This window comes from Folsomia candida, unplaced genomic scaffold (genome assembly GCF_002217175.1).
Source record: "Folsomia candida strain VU population unplaced genomic scaffold, ASM221717v1 Fcan01_Sc004, whole genome shotgun sequence".
NCBI classification, from domain to species: domain Eukaryota; kingdom Metazoa; phylum Arthropoda; class Collembola; order Entomobryomorpha; family Isotomidae; genus Folsomia; species Folsomia candida.
In genome coordinates this window covers 4171452-4189954 of record NW_019091196.1, presented here as the reverse complement: position 1 = coordinate 4189954, position 18503 = coordinate 4171452, and the positions used below count along the sequence as shown (strand labels likewise).

General features: G+C 34.6%; 4 protein-coding genes across 4 annotated transcripts; 1 reads left to right on the top strand and 3 right to left on the bottom strand.

The window, feature by feature from the left end:
• Positions 1-1399: 1399 nt before the first annotated feature.
• Positions 1400-4800, bottom strand: LOC110848486 (charged multivesicular body protein 7). Its single transcript, XM_022095714.2, has 8 exons — positions 4666-4800; positions 3444-4270; positions 3191-3386; positions 2775-3122; positions 2590-2709; positions 2389-2493; positions 2117-2330; positions 1400-1847 (listed from the first exon to the last, which is right to left on the bottom strand). The coding sequence occupies exons 2-8, from the start codon at positions 3758-3760 to the stop codon at positions 1771-1773; spliced, it is 1377 nt and encodes a 458-aa protein (XP_021951406.1). The 5' UTR covers positions 3761-4270; positions 4666-4800; the 3' UTR covers positions 1400-1770.
• LOC110848487 (pre-rRNA-processing protein TSR2 homolog) lies at positions 4310-5631 on the top strand. The gene is made up of 4 exons (XM_022095716.2): positions 4310-4451; positions 4532-4622; positions 4681-4946; positions 5439-5631. Exons 1-4 carry the CDS (start codon positions 4368-4370, stop codon positions 5574-5576), a joined length of 579 nt encoding a protein of 192 aa, XP_021951408.1. The 5' UTR covers positions 4310-4367; the 3' UTR covers positions 5577-5631.
• LOC110848485 (protein MTO1 homolog, mitochondrial) lies at positions 5434-12728 on the bottom strand. Its single transcript, XM_022095713.2, has 14 exons — positions 12431-12728; positions 12218-12301; positions 12045-12163; positions 11792-11966; positions 11432-11608; positions 11257-11369; positions 8085-8357; positions 7498-7704; positions 6951-7122; positions 6697-6874; positions 6346-6564; positions 6216-6276; positions 5621-5822; positions 5434-5547 (listed from the first exon to the last, which is right to left on the bottom strand). The coding sequence occupies exons 1-13, from the start codon at positions 12621-12623 to the stop codon at positions 5682-5684; spliced, it is 2112 nt and encodes a 703-aa protein (XP_021951405.1). The 5' UTR covers positions 12624-12728; the 3' UTR covers positions 5434-5547; positions 5621-5681.
• Positions 12729-12899: 171 nt separating this feature from the next.
• LOC110849371 lies at positions 12900-18417 on the bottom strand. The gene is made up of 9 exons (XM_022096777.2): positions 16824-18417; positions 16289-16628; positions 15932-16030; positions 15684-15845; positions 15294-15421; positions 15083-15221; positions 13653-13728; positions 13531-13584; positions 12900-13120 (listed from the first exon to the last, which is right to left on the bottom strand). The coding sequence occupies exons 1-9, from the start codon at positions 16841-16843 to the stop codon at positions 13020-13022; spliced, it is 1119 nt and encodes a 372-aa protein (XP_021952469.2). The 5' UTR covers positions 16844-18417; the 3' UTR covers positions 12900-13019.
• Between the last annotated feature and the right edge of the window lie 86 nt (positions 18418-18503).

Genomic DNA, 18503 nt, shown 5'->3' with positions numbered 1-18503 from the left:
TGGATTACATTACACAACCAGATTTAAATTATCTAAAAAATTTTTTATTTAATGTAATAAATGTCAATTATTCTGATTTGGTGTTAACACTTTACAAATTTTACAAATTTGATTCTGGTGAATTTTAGAACAAAATAATTTACGAACCTACAAAAATAAGACTTGTATTTTTTCAGAATTTTATGCGTATATTTTTTTAGTATTTTTGGGTATTTTTAGGTATTTTTTAAAATAGCATAGTTTCCATCCATTACGAAATCATTCGTAATGCCCAAGGTTATCTTAAAAAGCAAGCTGGTTGTATCGCAATACCACGTGAACTTTTCAAAAAAATATGTTAAAAATGTTTGTTTTTTTTGTAAACATGCTGAAAAACATCAAAATTTTGTTAATAAATTACAAAAAACATGGATGATAACCTATCATATTTTCAAATAGTGCAAAAAAATAAAATCATTCTGCTTTGGCGTTAACATTCTACAGATTCGATTCGGATGAATTTTAGAACAAAATAATTTGAAACGCTTTAAAACCACGATAGTTAAATATTTCAAACCCAGAGATTTTTTAAAAATTATTAAGTGTACTATGAATAATCAAGAATTTTGAAAATGAGATGGATTACTTATAAAAATAATAATTTTATATGAAAATTAATTTTTCCTATGCTTTGCAATTCACTGAATTGCAAAAGCAATTGCAGGCTGGCTAAAGTACCACGAGAATTTTACAAAAAATATGTTTAAAATGTTTTAAAAAATTTAAGAATCCTGAAAAATTAGCATCATGGCATCCAAAATTTTGCTAAATTACACGTCGTTTACAAACTATCTATTAATATTTTCAAACAATGTAAAGAATTGACATCATTCTGCTTTGGCGTTAACATTTTACAACTTTGATTCTGATGAATTTTAGAACAAAATAATTTATAAAGCTTTCAAAATAAGATGAACATAGTTATTTTAAATAGTTAACTTATTTAAAACCCAGTCATTTTTAATTATCAAGTGTACTTTGAATAATTAAGAATTTTGAAAATGAGATGGATCACTTATAGAAAAATAATTTAGTATGAAAATTGATTTTTCCATGCAAAATGTATATGCATAAATATGCAAATATAAATGTATATTTTCCATGAAATATGCAAAATTTCAGATTTTTTTCGGATCAATTGAAAAATTGCTAAATTAATATGGGTCGTAGGTCGCTAATAAGCAGAGATGGCTGCAAAACCAGCATTAGTGGAAGTTGTCAATGAAAATGGAGACAATTTAGACCCTGTGATCCCCCGTTCGTAGAAAAAGGTCATGATGTTGGTCAACTTTTTTTGCCCATATTTAATGTATATTTTTATGCATGGAAATGATGCGCATGAATTTTGTTTATATATACATACATTTGCACATCCAACAATTTGATGTTTATTGTTCGTCCAACTTATTATTACAAGAAAATCTCGTCATGTCATGCATTGTATGCATACAATTATTCATGCATCCAGTGTGTGAATAAATCCGTGATTATTATATTCCCTAATTAATTATTTAGCTGTATGTACATACATATAATAATAAGATATCACATATTATATTAAACATTATTTCTCGGCGGAGGTTGACGTTGGCGATGCTAAAAAATATTGTTTTTTCTCCACAATTTTAGTTAAAAGGCACAATAATACTTTAAAACTATTTTATAATTCTCTCTTAAAAGGCACTCCAATTAAAACAAGGGACTGATGACACGCCAACATGACCTCGAGTATTACATTTCACTAGAAATATCCGCGTCTCGTGAAGAGACGTTTTCATCACCGTCGACACCAGCGTCGCCAAAACCGTCTGTGAACAAAAAAAAATATTGATTACAAAAACAATTTACCAAATACTAATTATTTTTCATAATTCAACAACACTTCAAATCTACAACACATCTTTATCTCATTTACTACTAAATACAGTATAAAACATTCAGAATTGGCGTTTAACATATTCAAACGTAAATTGTTTGAAAAAAATGGAGAAATTATCCATGTCAGGAATGTAATGAATGAATTATTTACGCTGAAATTAGCTTATCATCATGAAAATTAGGTCATCAATTTCCTTACCCTCGTCCTCGCGAACTTTTAATCCGACCAATCTCTTCATCAAGAAAGAATCGTCGCCCTCTGTCGCTTCACCTTTCCTCTTTTCCGCCTCTTTTTCTGCGTCCTCCTTCAAAAGGGCGTCCAACTCTGCGTCCAATTCCTCCAAATCGTCGGTCTGTCCTCCGTCTAAGGGTTGCGATATGGCCGCACTGACTTCTCCACTTTCTTCCAAAACCTACACGACAGCAATTTTAATATTCGTTACGTTATGGTAATTTGTAGCTAATTTTTACCTCTTGTACGTCCAACATGGCTTCCGTTACGGCGTCCACGGTCAAGTTATTTTTCTTTAGGACATCCGCCAATGCTTGTTTTCCTGACTGGTAGGCTTGCAAAATCTGTAATTTCGTTGATTTTTTAACAAAATTATGAATTTTATAAGTCAAATTTATGAAATTTCACAAATTTTCTCCAAATTTTGGTCTCCCACCCACCTGCGCATCTGACTCTGCCTCATCCAACCTCATCCCAATCACGGTCAGACTGTCAACCACGCTCAATAATTTGTCCGCTCTCGCCTCCAACATTTTCTTCTTTTTCAATTCATACTTGGCCTGAAATTAACCACCACTTAATTAACTAACTAACCAATTAATTAATTCCTTAATTTCCCACCCACCTTCGCCCTCCTCCCCTGTTTTAGGGCATCCTTCGCCCTCATCACGGCCTCCTCCATCTGCACGTGCACCTCTTCCAACCTCTCTTCATGAATTTCTATACTTCTCTTGACATCATAACGGCCCTTGTCGACATCGGATATTTTTAAGCTATCCCCAAAAATGACGACGTCCTCCTTTCCCACCTTATCTACTTCGATAAGCTTCCTCGCCCTGAGATAATCGAGCAAGATGGACAGCTCCCCGGGGTCAGAAATTCCCGTCTGCGAAGTTACCAAAGCAGTAAAAGTGTCCAGCGAGAGGAGTCGATTCCTTAGGGGGGCCGATTTCGACAGAGTGTCGACGAGATCCTAAAAAATCAAGTACGAATTAGTTAACCACAATTAATTATTAGTAATTAACAAATTATTATTTCCACCTTTAAATGACCCACATGCACATATCTTTGTTCCGGTGGGGTTTTGCCACGAGTAAAATAAGTCCACGGGGCTGCGGGCAGCGAGGGGATGACCTTTCCCACCAAACGTTTCGCGTTAACTTGACCCCACGCGACCCAGCTTATCGATGCGGATAACGTGTCGTAAAATTCCTTCGTAGAAACGATCGAACCATCTCTGCAAACAAAAAAATTTCAAAAATATTCGTCAAAATTTTCATTTTAAAAATTTTACTTGGCACAAAATTCCAGCACGTCTTCCAAACAGGCCGGAGTTTTTTGAGCGATCATCATCCCCTTCTGGACCTCTTTGAGGGTAAAGGTCAATCTTTCCGAGAAAGTGACCCACTCGTCGAGAGCTTTCGTCCAAAATTTTAACTTGAGGTCGAAACTTTCCGGATTTAAGGGTCTGGGACGAAAAGGGGAGTAAAGCGCGTTGACACGGTCGGACGAGGAGGCAATCGTGCTAATTGAGGGGCAGATATGGACCACTTCTTGTGTGGGGGAGGATATCTTGTTGGCGTCATGATGACCTCGAGGAGATCCGAACATATTTATTACCACAATGCAAGTTTGAACTTGGTGGTGATTAATTAATGTTTAATTAATGGTTAAAACAATTAAGGATATTTTGGATTAATTTGTAATTTGTGATTTTTAAAGTTTTTTGAGGTTAATATTTTCAGCTCGATTTGAATACCAAAAGCAAGATAACGACGATGACGTTACTTAACGTCTTGCAAAATTGTGGATAATTTCGATGCAATAGTTATTAATTTATTTATTAATTAATTTTTAATTTTTAAAAGTTTTAAAATTTGTAAAGTTAATGTTTTCTTTCATAGAAGATCGGAACTAATCCGACAAACACGATAGTTAAATTAAATGGTGCGTTGTTTTACGTTAACTACTTCAAATAATTAAAGATAAGCCCTTATCTGACCAACCAGGATTGAATTTATAATCAAATTATTACTTGCATTCTTTATTTATTTATCGTCGCACATGTGAAACCAAAACAAAAACGAGATTTCGTACCGCGGATTGGGGAAAGAAGACCGACTGTAAAACAGAACAGCACGTGTTTAGTTGTGGAATTGAAAATGTGACTGTTTCTAATTAACTTTTAATTGTTCAATTAATTAAACTAATTTAAACCATGCCGTTGTACACGCTTCAAAATAAATCTCCACTCTTTCACCTCTCCGTCGATAAGATATTGACAAGCTGGACGGCTCTCGAGGTAAATCAAATAATAAGCATTAATTAAATTAACTACAATTAACTTGTAGTCAATTAAACTTAATTATGTCTACTGTCCAGCTTGCCGTCCAGAATGGACAAGGGGGCGCGTACGGGAAGCAAATAGCGACCTGGATGCGCGGCGCGGTGGAAGATTTCTTTTATCAGAATGGTAAATCGCATTGTTTTTAAATTTAATCATGATTTTAACTGACCTTTCGACCTTTTAGATGACCTCATGGCGGACGAAGTCGCAGAATTTCTCGCCACCATAATGAACCAAGAATTGGACACGATTGTAGACGATAATTCCCTCGATGAGATTGGCGACCGTCTCTGCGCCCACTTTCGACTCGCTATGGATCCCATGAAGACGGAGGAGTTGACCAAACTTCATGTCGAGATGGATGCCGCAGCCGCTGCGGTCAAACCACCCCCACAACATCAACAAGCTCCTGGGGATGAGTCTGATTCTGACGAAGATGATGATGAAGAAGTATGAAAAATTTTCTATTTAAAAAACTTACATATTATTTGCAAATAATTATTAATTATTCTTGTTTAAGCTGCGCAAAATTGTGCGTAAACTGTGCAAATTATTCAAAAAATTCAAAGTATGAAAAATCCATTTCAAAAACTTGCCAATTTTCAGTTGCAATTAAGCCATAGGCTTAACCAGTTCAAATTTGTATGCAAACTGTGTAAATTAGTCAAAAAATTGCAAATTCCTTCGTAAATTATGCAAATTAGTAAAAAAATACAAAACCCCCACATGATTCATACAGTGCAGGTATGAAAAACGCAACTTTTCACCATTTTTGGGCTAATTCTGCTATTCTGCATCAGAATTGCTTTTTGCAAATTTACAAGGGTACACATCTATTTTTGTAAACTTGCAAAAAGATCCCTCCCGTTTGCTTATCTAAATAATCTCCCCGAAAATATCCGTTAAGAAGTATCATTACAGTTAATACTTTTTTTTCTACAGGCGATGGAGACCGAGGAAACAGGATCAACTCCGACAAATGGTCACTCCTCCTCCTCCCACCGCGCTGGAGACAACACCGTCACACAACCGGACGAAGAAGGATGGGTAACTGTCGTCAAATCGAGCAAGAAACATTAACAAATCCACAATTAAAAGTTAATAATTAAATCTTTATTTTGTACCCATAAAAAAATCTCGTATGTCGTTGACTAGTTATTTTTACACTGTTTTTTGTGTTTCTTATCATAAACACGACGCCTCTTGTCGAGGTATTTGTGGTGGTGGTGGGGTAGGTGTGGATTCTTCGTGGTGCCTCTTTAGGAAGTGGATTAGTCGCAGGATGGCGGATGGCGTGACGCCAGGGAGTCGGGTGGCAGAGGCGATCTGTTTCATGGAGCAGAAAAAAATGGATTAATTTCATACAAAACAATATTAGACAAAATACTAAACTGAGGCAAAAATTTGATAATTTGCAAATATTCGGAGACACGTTTAAAAGTTGACAAATTCGTCATAATTTGATAAATTCGTCATAATTGAAACTTCTGGGAATTATTCTAGGAAACATTTCTACCAAAATTTCCCAAATTTCGAACTTTCTAGAAGATAAAATCTCTTAAAATTCTATTTGGGAATACATTGTTTTAGTTTTTTAGCATTCGGCACAATTAGAAATTTGGGAAACAAATTACAGAAATTTTATGCAGCAGAATTTCCCAATTTTCTACAGAAAAAAAACATAAATTCGACAAAACTTCTTAAAACTCGCCAACGTACATCACAGGGTTGAGCTTCTTCCAATTTTTGCCGTTCCTCCGTCGACAAACTTATCCTTGGACTATTATAAAAATAGAAATTTTAAAAATTTTCAGAATTCTATTTCATCTCCCAAAAAATAAAAACTTACTCTGAGAAATTAAAGTTTTCCGGAAACTTGAGTCTCCTCTCTTGCCTGAGCTGGTTAATGTCTTCACCTTGTAGGAGGACGGCATGGGCATACGTCCCCTCAATTTTTAGGCGACGCATGACCTCACCATTTTCAAAAAAGTCGCTCGGCAGCTGTGACGCCATCGAGGTGGAGATGTCCTTCATCGAGATGTGGTCGAAAATTAGGATGTCAAACAGGCTAAAAAAATCGACAGAATATTTCAAAAACAGGTCGAGTTTCTAGCCGAGTTATTTTTCATCGGAGAAAAATTGCAGTAAAATCCTGGATTTTATGAAAAAAATTCGATTCTAATTTTTAAAAAACGGTCACCTTTTTTTAGCACGTGAGGAAAATACTATACTGCTGGAATTTCCTCCTTTGATAATATCCCCCCATTCCGTCAACGGTTTGACGATTCCTTCCATCACGGACCTCTTCTCGGCCAGCTCTCTCTCCAGCTTTGCCATCTTTTCGAACCGCTCATTGCTCACCAGTCCGATTTCATGGCCTGCAAAAAAATTGGCAAATTTCAAAGCTAATTCTTTGTCAAAACCAGAAGACCTTTTAACTTTATAAATTATTACCCTTCCTCGTAAGTCGAATATCGGCGTTATCCGATCGCAAAAATAAGCGAAATTCCGCCCTAGCAGTAAACATTCGGTATGGTTCGGGAGCCCCAAGTGTCGTCAGGTCATCCACCAAAACGCCGATGTAACCCTCAGATCGGTCAATGGTTAAAAGCGGTCGGTTCAACACCTACACAAAAAACAAGTGACGATTTTATCCCACGGGTACGAAATCATGTTACAAATCGTATAACCAAAATAAATACAAAATTGTCACATTTTCATGTCGCATCAAAATTTCTAGCAAATTCTAGTCTCAAAATTTCAGAGACTGATTTTACAATCTTTAAAATTATTAACCAAATTGTACGAAATCCAATTAAATACAAAGCAAACAAAATACAAATCACACACAAAATTGACAAAAACTTGCAAAGTTGATCAGCTTCTATTCACTAAATTTAGCACACCGATTTTACAAAATAAAAAAATCTATAAAACAAATTCATAAAATGCCAGATTTCTTTAAAATTTCGATTTAAATCTCTAAAATGTCATGACGCACCGTGGCTGCCGCATTTGCACCGGCAAGAACACCTTGGGCTGCAGCCTCTTCATATCCCGTCGTCCCATTGATCTGCCCTGCGAGAAAGAGACCTTTGACCTTCTTCGTTTGCAGGGTATCCCTCTCCAACTCGCGGGGGTCGATGTAATCGTACGTCACACCATAACCTGCTCGAACCATCCGAACCTTCTCCAAACCTCGGATCGTCTGCAAGAAAAATACAACAATTTACAAAATTACATTAGTAATTAAATGTGGGAAAATAATTCACAATTTTTTACACAAAAACGTCTAATTCTATACATCAAATTTAGAAGTTCTCGACAAAAACTTTAAAAAAAATCCATATTTGTATTCTCCAAAAATTCACAATTATCGACAAATATTGAAATTCAAGATATAATTTTTAATTTTTTAATTGCATTTTTTTGTCAAACTGACACAAAATTTGCTAATATTCGCCAAAAACATGGCACGATTGGCTCAAATCAAAATTATCCTCTCAAAAGTAATAAAACATTTAAGTCCAATTTTTGATAATATCTCAACTCGATATCAATTACTCGATATTATTTGTAACCTCTGACCTGCAGCATGGCCAACTGGGCTTCTGGGACCATCGTGCATGACAAGCCGTTTGGATAGATGAGGTCGCTATCAAACCCTTCCGGCTCTAGCCATACTTGATGCGACCCCTTTTTCGCCGAGAAGCGGAGCACCTTGGACTCGATGGAGGGACAGTAGCGTGGTCCGGAGGACGATTCTTCCTGCACGTGGCGATTCGCCTCTAAATTGGCACGAATTATGGCCTCGATTCGCTCATCGGTATGTGTCATGTGACATAAGAGTTGATCCTTCGCCTACAGATTTGCAAAAAAAGGTTGGTTAATTTCAATCAATTTATTTTTGAAAGGATCTACTCGTATGTATTAAAATAAAATTTTAACTAGATTTTCACAAATTTTGTTGGAAAAGTTGACATTTTGTGTAAAAAAAATAATCATGAAAAATGCCAATATTTAAATACCCTGAACTGAATGACACTACATTATTTGTAAAAACTGAATTTTGATATTTTTAAAAATCAGAATTTCAAAGTCAATAAGTAAAATTTGTAAGGATAAGTATATAAGTTAAATCCATAATAGGTTGGTACTAGTAGATGCTGGGGAGAAATTAAAATAAATTAAAATTTTGCAAAATAAAAATGACAAATTAACAAAGTTAACAAAATCTGTCGTATTTTGCGCTAAATGAAGAAAATTGTTAGTTTTTAGACCCAATAAAATTTGAAATTGGACATGAAAATTTCCTATAATTTTCACCTTTCGAAATATTGCGGTGGATCGAAGTCAACCGGACAGAATTTCTTCGCGCCAAAATCACGTGCCCATTTGATTAAGATTGGAGGCGGGCCGAAATTCAAATCAAATCCATCCGGTTGACTTCGATGCACCGCAATATCTTAGAAAACTCAAAATTTCAAACCATCATAACAGTGCTCCTATCGGTATCGGTATGTCCCGATACCGTACCGTCGGGAATCGGAACGGTACGGTATTAAATGATCCGCTGTCCCGAAAAAGAAATAGGGAAATCCCGATTTCGGAACGGTACAAGCCCACGTCCCGATAAGTTCGGGACGGTATCGGGATCGGTATTCCCGATTCCGTTCCGAAATTTTTTTTATTTTGTTTTTGACGAAGGGATTCTTTAAGTAAACTCGTAGTACGGCGAGTTAAATTCTGCATTATGAAACCAGTGCAGCCTATTTTAGCCTGAGTGTCCCTGCTCAACTATTCGTCAATTGCAAATTGACATTTTCAAACTTTTGTAACTTTAAATTAGTTTTGTCACAAAAATAAATTCAAACTCATGACCTCTACAACTTCTTAAGAGGAGGCCCATGAACAAGTTAGAACACTTTATTAATTTTAATTAGCAATATCAAAACGCATTTATTTAAGGGTTAGGTTCGAAAGCTTTCCCGGTCACTATTTAGTGATTTCGACTGAATTTTACTAGGATTTCGTTGAATTTAAAATTTGACTCGATAGCATTAGTGCAAAATTAACCTCGTGAAATATTCACTTTTTAAAAGGAAGTAATTTAATGCCTCTCCAAAACAATGGGAATCACCCTCCAAATATTTAAGAAGTTACCTAAGTGGAAAGCAACCTCTTAATGCTCAAAATTTTCCCTCCTGTTAAATGGAAGGAGCCTCTCATTTTGCATATCGTAATTCTATGTAAATTTCTTAACTGTGATGGGTCTTATTATATTTTTGACTCAATAATTTTGATAACGATTCATACTCTGGGTCTGATGACGACTTAGGCCCAGTAACACAAAATAGAAAACCTGCAGACAGACTTCATTTAGCCTGTACAGAGTCCGCGTCTAAATTGTTGTCCGAATTGACCGGCGGATTGTTACCAATCTCCGTTGTGGGGATTAAATGTTTGTTAGATATTTTCTATTATTTGGCAACATATTTTTGAAGTATTAAGAAGTCCTTCCCCTTGACAAGTGGGAGTTCTTTAAAATCTTAAACTTCCAAGGCTGTATGTGCTACGCATAAGTAGTGTTTACCCACCATACTCAATTTTTTAAGATGAAAATAGCAACTTATATAAAAGGTGTAGGGGCTAGGGTACCCAAAGTGCAACCATGGTTACACTTTGCTCACTTTTTACTTCATACTCATTCCTGAGAAGCGATAAAGAATTTAAGATTAAAAATTCGGCATTACCACGTGCCGAATTTCACGTTTTGAAGACAATTTCTGAAAATTTTAACCCCTTAGTTCTACTTTGCTGCACTGATTGGAATGGTCGACATGAACGTGCCAGTTTTTTTAAGACTGGTACTGTATATTTGTAAAGATGTACTTCGGAAAATTAAAAACAATTTTTTATGTTGTCCTGAAGCCAAAACTGTATCACTTTGTATCGATAGGAAGCTTGATTGGAGGACCTTTTAAGTCCACAAAAGCCTTGATTGCCATGTAGTTTTTAAAAATGTATGTTTTTATGGCAGCGTTAACTCTAATTGTAAATAAATGATACGCTTTTTACATAAAATTCCAAAATTATATGTTGCAGATACGTATATTATTTTAAGAGGTATTTTGCCACCAAAATCCTAATTCAAAAATAACATTAGGAGGTAGGGTTCAATGGAGGGTACTTCTGAAATATTGGGAGGGTACTTCCCATTTTTTTGGAGAGGCATTAAATGTATGCCTTTTTAAAACATTTGCCATTTTAAATCAAGTTTGGGCCAAACGACTTAATTATTTAATCAAAAACAACTTATAGGATAGCAAACAGATTTTGTCAAAAAAACTAGAGAAACATCTTACACGGTATCATATTTTACAATTTTACTTAGTTTACATGCACAAAATATCAGATCAGTACGACAACTTTTATAATAGTTGTCAATAGGCGGATAGCGGGGAAGTCCTTTCTTGACTAAAATTTGATGTTGGTGTAACAAAATTTTTGCTATAGTATAACCCGCCACTAATTAATCTTTTTCGTAAAAAAATCGGGACATTCCGTCCCGAACCGTCGGTTTTCGGTACGGTACGGTATCGGTTCGGAAAAATCATCGGGACAGTTCGGGACGGGATAAGAACCTAGCTTCGGGAATCGGTACGGAACGGAAAGGCCCAATCGGTACAGCGTTCCGATCGGGTCGTCCCGATACCGTACCGATACCGTACCGTTCGGAGCACTGCATCATAAATCCTACCTCCAACCAAACCCGGTCATTCATGAAAGAAAACGGTATCGGAGGATCGTCGCCTGGTTGGATTTCCAAATTCGTAAAGTCAATCGTCCCCTTATCCAAGCGTGGCGGCGTCCCTGCAAAATTTTTCCAGAATCAATAATTCGCTTCATTAATTTTTTCGTCTAAAAAAAATTACCCGTTTTCAACCTCCCCATCCGAAATCCCACATTTTCTAACGTTTTTGCCAATCCGATCGCCGGTTTGTCGCCCATTCTTCCGGCCGGGTAGCGTTCCAGCCCAAGATTTATTTCCCCACGGAGAAATGTTCCCGTTGTAATTACAACGGCGGAGGATTTAATGAGACGACCACTTTCTGAACAAAGAGAATAAACAACAATTACTCACAAATTACCGGAAATCTAAGTCCTTCGGACTTAGATTTCCAAAGAACGGAGCTAAAGATACTGTTGTATTTTTATAAACAATGTATTTTGCCACCCCTTTTGCAATTAATTAATCCCTTAATTAACAATAATTAAATAACGCAAATTAGTACCTAGCACGATCCCTATGCACCGATTCCCCTCCAAGACTAAATCTTCTACAGATGATTCAATAATTTCTAAATTTTTGGTCTGGCGGATCACATTTTGAAGATTTTGTTTATAAAGTTTCCGATCGATTTGAGCTCTTGGACCGTGCACGGCGGGTCCCTTGGTTTGATTAAGGACCTAGACATTGCATAATTTAGTTAGTTATTAAATTAAGGTATCCATCCAAGTAATTATCAAGGTTTGTTTTTCTTTTACTTTATATTGAACGCCGGACATGTCGCAAATCTTGCCACAAATTCCGTCCAACGCGTCAATCTCACGGATAAGGTGACCCTTCCCAATCCCACCAAAGGATGGATTGCAGGACATCTCTCCTAAAAATGTCAAAGGTTAACTTTTTTAACCTCGTAAATTTCATTCTAAATTACCAATCGTGTCGAATTTATGCGTCACAAGGAAAGTTTTAGCCCTCATCCGCGCCGCCGCCATGGCCGCTTCAGTCCCAGCGTGACCTGTAGTATTTCAAAGACCAATTATTTATCAGATTCGCAATTTTCGCAAATTCCGTGCAAAAATTTTGCATCTTAATAATTTATGTAATATTCAATTGAAACAAAAGCAGAAAAGTTTATATGTATGACCTCCACCAACAACGATGACATCGGCAGCCTCGACACGGTCAAAACTGGCTCGATTATCAGAATCATCTTGATAAGGTCGAGATTCCTGGAAGGATAAAGTTCTCCTTGATGATAACAAATTAACACGGAATTTCACACGACCCAACAATGACGATAAGTCAATCGAACGGGCACGCCAAATTATTTTGTGCATAATTCCTACACAAAATATGTCGAAATCCGTCGAAATTTCATAAAAATATAGAATTTAATCAAAATAAAATCACATGAAAAATCAACCCGGAATGGAAATCTAAACCTTTGCCGCTCCAGGATCGGCTGAGACATGCAAAAAATCTAAAACAGCGTATCTTTTTGCATGCAAAAATATAAAACAAGTTTTTGCATAAATTTTTGCACAATACAATTTTAGACCTTACATTTCTAAAATGCATTACATAATTATGAAAGAAATTGTGCAAAATTTCATCAAATTTCATAATTTATTTTCATCATATATTCATTTGTACTTTCTCCACTACTTTCTCCACTAACAATTCGTCTAATTTTTTTATACAAATCTGCACACTTTCATTTGATCCCGAATTTTCTATTCCATCGACGGCCACGCAACTTCTGATGCAAGGGCCAAATTGTCGCCAAATTCGCCAGGAATGTATTCCAAAATCCAGACCAGATTCGTCACCACGACTAAAAAATCGTAGAAGAAAATGAAATTTATTATTATCATGTGGGGTCAGGTCGAGGAAGTCACCGTTTTACCAAAAGTATTAAATTATACGGAAGTTTTAATGGAAAAGCGACTAAAAAGTTTACTAGGTTTACAAAAAGCAAATAAAAAATACTGGAAAATTATAAATTTTCGAAAATCGAGAAAATTATAAAGTTTTTATAATTAACAAAATTTACACATTTTACAGCCTTTACGAAATTACTAGAATTTTAATTCCCTTTCGAAAACAATGAATCTGTAATACAAGTTTGGATCAAAAGTGTTTCACGAAGGAGATTAATGGCATGAAAATTTTACAAATGGTAAAAAACACTAACAAATTTAGCTTAAAAATTATGTTTAAATTTTGAAAATAAAATTCTCTTACGAATTTCGCCTTCATTCAATGTTCCCAAAAGTTCGGGACAATGTCCGCGACACGCTGAAATTAAGTAGAGGAACTTCGGTTTGATTTCGAAATTTAAAAAAATATATATTTTTTGACCTGACCTTCGCGAGGACTGATCCGCACATGGTTGGAGCCACGAACTTGATGCAGCAACATTAAACTGTCCGTCCCTTCGATCTAAATAAATGCGTGGAACAATGTGTAAATTTTAAAAATTGTCTTCATAAATTTGAAACTTTTTTTTAGACATTTTGTAAAAAAAATGTACAGCTTGCATGCCATTAATTTCATTCTTTAAACGTTTGTACTATTTGTAAAATTAAATTACAGGTGGGATCAATCAAAAGAAGGTTTTGGGTTGGGTCAAAATTGTACAAACATTAGAAGTTTCGATTTTAACACGGTGTACTTACAACCTTACGGAATTGGAATTTTGAATTGAAATCCTAATTTATTACAAGGTTGTAAATTCTTTTAATTTTGTTAAATATAAAGACTTCACAATACTTTTATGTTTATTAATTTCAATAATTTTCTTGTCGAATTTATCACATTTTGTAAAGCTTCCCTGCTACTAATTTCATTCATGAAATGTTATTAGTCAAATTTACGGATTTGGATAGATATGTTACAGATTTGCGTATTTTTAAGTCCTTTGTAAAATCAAAATTCTAATTTCTGAAGTTGTAAACTGAGTAAATTTTAATAAATATAAAAACTTAATCATTTTATACTCTTACGAAAATTTTCAAATAGGTTTTTCACGAAATTGAACTAAATAAAAATATATAACAAATTAATTTTATTTAAAACTCCTGTTTGCTCGAAAATTCATTCATTCATTCTTTAATTCATTCATTCATTCCTTAATTCATTCATAAGTCCATTCATTCACAAATCTTTTTATAATTGTAACTCATTTACTCACAATTTGTAGTATTCAAATGAGTGAATTATAGTATTCAAATGAGTTTGTTACTCACAAACTCATTTGAATACTACTCATTCATTCAGTGAACTTGTTTATTCAATTCTGTCAACTCACCTCTTAATTATTTATTCATTCACAAATAATGGGCCTCCTCAGACACACGAAAAAATCGTCGCTTCGAAGTTTGCTTTGTTTTTCGCTTATCGATAACATGGCAAGAATTATGAAAATTGTAAAATTTTGTTTCGACTTCAGCTAACCGACCTTAACCCCACTTCTGAGTTGAGTTTCTGTTCGCTTATCCCAGAGCTCGCTTATCAGGAAGCAAGCGAAAAACTTAGCGAAATTAGAAACGACGATTTTTTCGTGTGTCTGAGGAGGCCCAATAATAAAACTGCTAACGGCTTCAAAGCCTCGCTTTTTCGAAATAAAACAAAATTAAGGAACTTTTCATTAAGAAAAATTGGTTAAACATATATTTTAAAATTAATTTTGAATAATGTGCTAAGTTAATCAACGTTGTGAATAAAGTTACCTTATTTTTATTTAAATGATAATTCCATATGAATTATATGCTAATTTTATGCATGCCAAACTGACCTTTTTGTAGACTCTGCCGTTAAAATCGGAACTCATCAAGACCCAGTTGGATCCGGTGAAGTCCAACGAATCCGAAATGAAATAAGGACGCCGATAATATTGTCGCACCGATTTCGCCATGTCCTTTTGACAATTTTCCCTGTAAAAATATAGGAAAATTAGCCAAATTCTTTTTCCAATTTGTTATTAAAATTATTCAAATTTTACCAACCAGTGAATAAACCACCCTTGCGTTCTCGGATTATAGAGTCGTTTCAGCAATCGGGTAAAATCTCCGTTAGAAATTCGCAAATTCGTGTTCACATTGCAAACTTGGAAATTGGCTTGGCGCAGGTAAATCTAAATACAAAATTACGAAAATAATTTTTTCAGAGAGGGTATTTTTTTCAGAAATTTTGATCATGCTAATAATTAATATTTTCATTTTTGCACATTTTAAATTTTACAATATTTGAAATTGTTATAAATTAATTATCCCCGTAATTATTTATTTTCTTGTAAATTATTATGCTAATTTTTGTCAAACCTACTAATTCATTTTTGCAATTTTTAATTTTTGTCCAAAATTTGCACTATTCTCGCAATTTTTTTGCACACAAACCTCCGTAATGTTATCGAACCAGAATTGATCAGTCATCATGATATCCCAATCATCCATCCCGTCCGTGATAATGAACGGCTTTTCGCGTCGAATAAATTCCTCGTTCACAAGAGTTTGCGACACGTTCGCCATCCGTGCAATTTCATCCAGAGATTCACAAAGCTAAATATGCACCATTGCAAAAAATAATCATTATAATAATTCGCAAATTAATTGCATAATAATTATTATTATTTAGAATTATGTACATTGCAATCATCCAAGTTGAGATTGGGAGCTTCGAAAAACGGGTTTCGAACCATACATCGCGTGTAATACATGTCCGTCCAATTCCAATACGGCAGGATCTGCGATAGATAATCAATTATTTATGATAAGCTATATTTATCTTTTCATGTTTGTATATCTCCATATTGCCAAAATTAGCTTCAAAATATTCGAAAATTCGCAAAAAATATTTACAATCTTCCATTCAAAATCAAATTTTTGAATATCTCATCCTTCAAATTTTTCGCAATTTTGCAAAAAAAATTCACAAAATCGAATTTTTGATTATCTTACCCTAACATAACTTGCTTATCAAACCCTACATAAAAATTCCTTACCTTGATAAGCGCCATCCGAACTACGGCCAACACGTGAAATCTCAAAGTTTTCATTTCCTCCCCATTTCTCGCCGCGATAACTCCACCCACCGCAAAAACGGTCAAAAAAATCAGCAAGCTTTTCACCCACGCGTGACCTTTGACCTTTTCCTTTAGCACGGTCGTCATCATTGCGACCCCGTGACCTTGACCTTTCTTCCCAACCTCACTCAACCTGTTGACCACTTTGGGGAGCCCGAGGGGGGCGAAAACATCGCGAATTTCTTCTTTCGACATCCCCCGAGATTTACAATCCTCAAATATTTTTAATATTTCTGACTCAATCGGTTCCAATTTCGGGCTGGGAGACATAATGAGATTATGTATTTTTAGGAAATTTTCAAATTTTCGGAAATTTATAGATGCATCGAGAGAGAGCAAATTAGAAAATATGACAATGTGGTCGATTTTAGAAAACCAGATTGAAACTAAATCTGCTTTCACCCTGCTTTCACTCGACTCGAGAAACTCCGGGTTTTCCGGAAAAATTTCTTACCAGGCTTGAATCCATGTCATGATGGAGAAAGCTGCTAACTTTCACCCTTTGTCATTCGCAACGTTTGTTGAATGCAGGATTTTAATAAAGTTTCCGCTTTTGTTTAAATTTTCAGCACCAATTTAATCTTGAAAATGTAGCAAATTGTAATTTTAATTTCCGACATGCAAGATATTTAAAAAAATTTCGTTTTTTTTTGTACATAATTTAGTCCTCAAAATTTGTAGCATTTCGTCGTTTCTTGACACCTTCGTGTATATATGAATTATGAATCTGAAATCCTTTGTTTATGAAATCCAACCGGCATCAAATAGTAGACGACTAAAAAAAGCTTACGAATCTGCAACTCATTTAAAAATTCTAAATTTTTCCTAAATTCTCAAACTGGCATCAAATCATAACATTGCGCATAATTTTTTTTCAAATTTTTTATTAGACTAAGATAAACCGTGAATTCAAAAATGTCATGCAGTTTCAAATTCTATTATTTTTATAGCGATACCACACCAGCAAATTTCTTTGGACTGTGATACTAAAAAACCTGCAGTTGTTTTGATTATATTTGTACATTTTCAAAATTCCGAACCGGCATCAAATCATAACATTGCAATTGCACATGATTTTTTTCAAATTTTTTAATGAACCAAGATAAAATCAAAAACCTCATGGAATTTCAAATGCACTGATTTTTAAATCAATACCACAACCTGGAAACTTCTTAATGAAAATCGCTTTGAGCCGGCTTGCCAAAGCATTTTTATAAATTATCCGACGAATCTTGCCAACCTGCAATTGCTTTAAGGACATTATGAATTTTTCAAAAATTCCGAAATGGCAGCAAATCATAACTAAATATGAGCATGATTTTTTTGAATTTGTTGCTGAATCAAAACAAAACGAGAATTCAAAAATCCAATGCAATTTCAAATGGTATTATTTTTAAAGCGATATCATCACACTATTTGGAAATTCCTTGACAAAAATAACTTTGAGCCGGCTTGCCAAAGCATTTTCATAAATTACTCGATAAGTCATATGATAAAACTCGTATCAAATCTTTGCACTAATTGCATTATGAATTTTTCCAAATTCTCTACTGGAATGTAATCATAACATTGCGTATGATTTTTTTCAAATTTATCATTGGACTAAGAAAAAAAATGAATTAAGAAATCTCATGCAAATTCAAACGCTATTATTTTCAAAGCGATGTTATCACACCAGCAGGAAATTTCTTGAAATAAAATCCGTTTAACTTCCAGTTCCATAAATTATTCAAAGAATCCCACAAAACCTATAGTTGTTTTTATATATTTGTAATTTTTCAAAAATTTCGGACTGGCATCAAATCATGGCATTGCAATTGCACATGATTTTTTTCAAATTTCAAATGGTCGCATTTTTAAATCAATACCATACCTGGAATTTTTTTAAAGAAAATAGCTTCGAGCCATCTTACAAAAGCATTTACATAAATTACTCAACAAATTGTAACAAATCTATATTTGTTTTAATGGTATTATGAATTTTTCCAAAATTCCGAAATGACAGCAAATCATAACAAAAAATACCGATGTTGTCACCTTTAAAAAAACTCTCATCCCCGTTATTTCACACATGTCTGTTTTTTGTAAAAACGAAATTATAAGAGTATTACTTTCTAAATTGCCTGTTTTACCC

What these genes read in the sequence shown, in the direction of transcription:
- LOC110848485 (XM_022095713.2), bottom strand. Translation starts at nt 12,623, where the DNA reads ATGCACAAAATAATTTGGCGTGCCCGTTCGATTGACTTATCGTCATTG. An exon ending in TATTCGACTTACGAGGAAGG is followed by an intron (nt 6,875 to 6,950) that starts GTAATAATTTAT and finishes ATTTTTTTGCAG; the next exon opens with GCCATGAAATCGGACTGGTG. An exon ending in AAGAAGCTCAACCCTGTGAT is followed by an intron (nt 5,823 to 6,215) that starts GTACGTTGGCGA and finishes TCCATGAAACAG; the next exon opens with ATCGCCTCTGCCACCCGACT.
- LOC110848487 (XM_022095716.2), top strand. Translation starts at nt 4,368, where the DNA reads ATGCCGTTGTACACGCTTCAAAATAAATCTCCACTCTTTCACCTCTCC. An exon ending in CAAGCTGGACGGCTCTCGAG is followed by an intron (nt 4,452 to 4,531) that starts GTAAATCAAATA and finishes TCTACTGTCCAG; the next exon opens with CTTGCCGTCCAGAATGGACA. An exon ending in ACGAAGATGATGATGAAGAA is followed by an intron (nt 4,947 to 5,438) that starts GTATGAAAAATT and finishes TTTTTTCTACAG; the next exon opens with GCGATGGAGACCGAGGAAAC.
- LOC110848486 (XM_022095714.2), bottom strand. Translation starts at nt 3,760, where the DNA reads ATGTTCGGATCTCCTCGAGGTCATCATGACGCCAACAAGATATCCTCC. An exon ending in AACAGGGGAGGAGGGCGAAG is followed by an intron (nt 2,710 to 2,774) that starts GTGGGTGGGAAA and finishes GGTTAATTTCAG; the next exon opens with GCCAAGTATGAATTGAAAAA. An exon ending in AAAAGTTCGCGAGGACGAGG is followed by an intron (nt 1,848 to 2,116) that starts GTAAGGAAATTG and finishes TTTTGTTCACAG; the next exon opens with ACGGTTTTGGCGACGCTGGT.
- LOC110849371 (XM_022096777.2), bottom strand. Translation starts at nt 16,843, where the DNA reads ATGACATGGATTCAAGCCTG. An exon ending in GCGGATCAGTCCTCGCGAAG is followed by an intron (nt 13,585 to 13,652) that starts GTCAGGTCAAAA and finishes ACTTAATTTCAG; the next exon opens with CGTGTCGCGGACATTGTCCC. An exon ending in ATTGAATGAAGGCGAAATTC is followed by an intron (nt 13,121 to 13,530) that starts GTAAGAGAATTT and finishes ACGATTTTTTAG; the next exon opens with TCGTGGTGACGAATCTGGTC.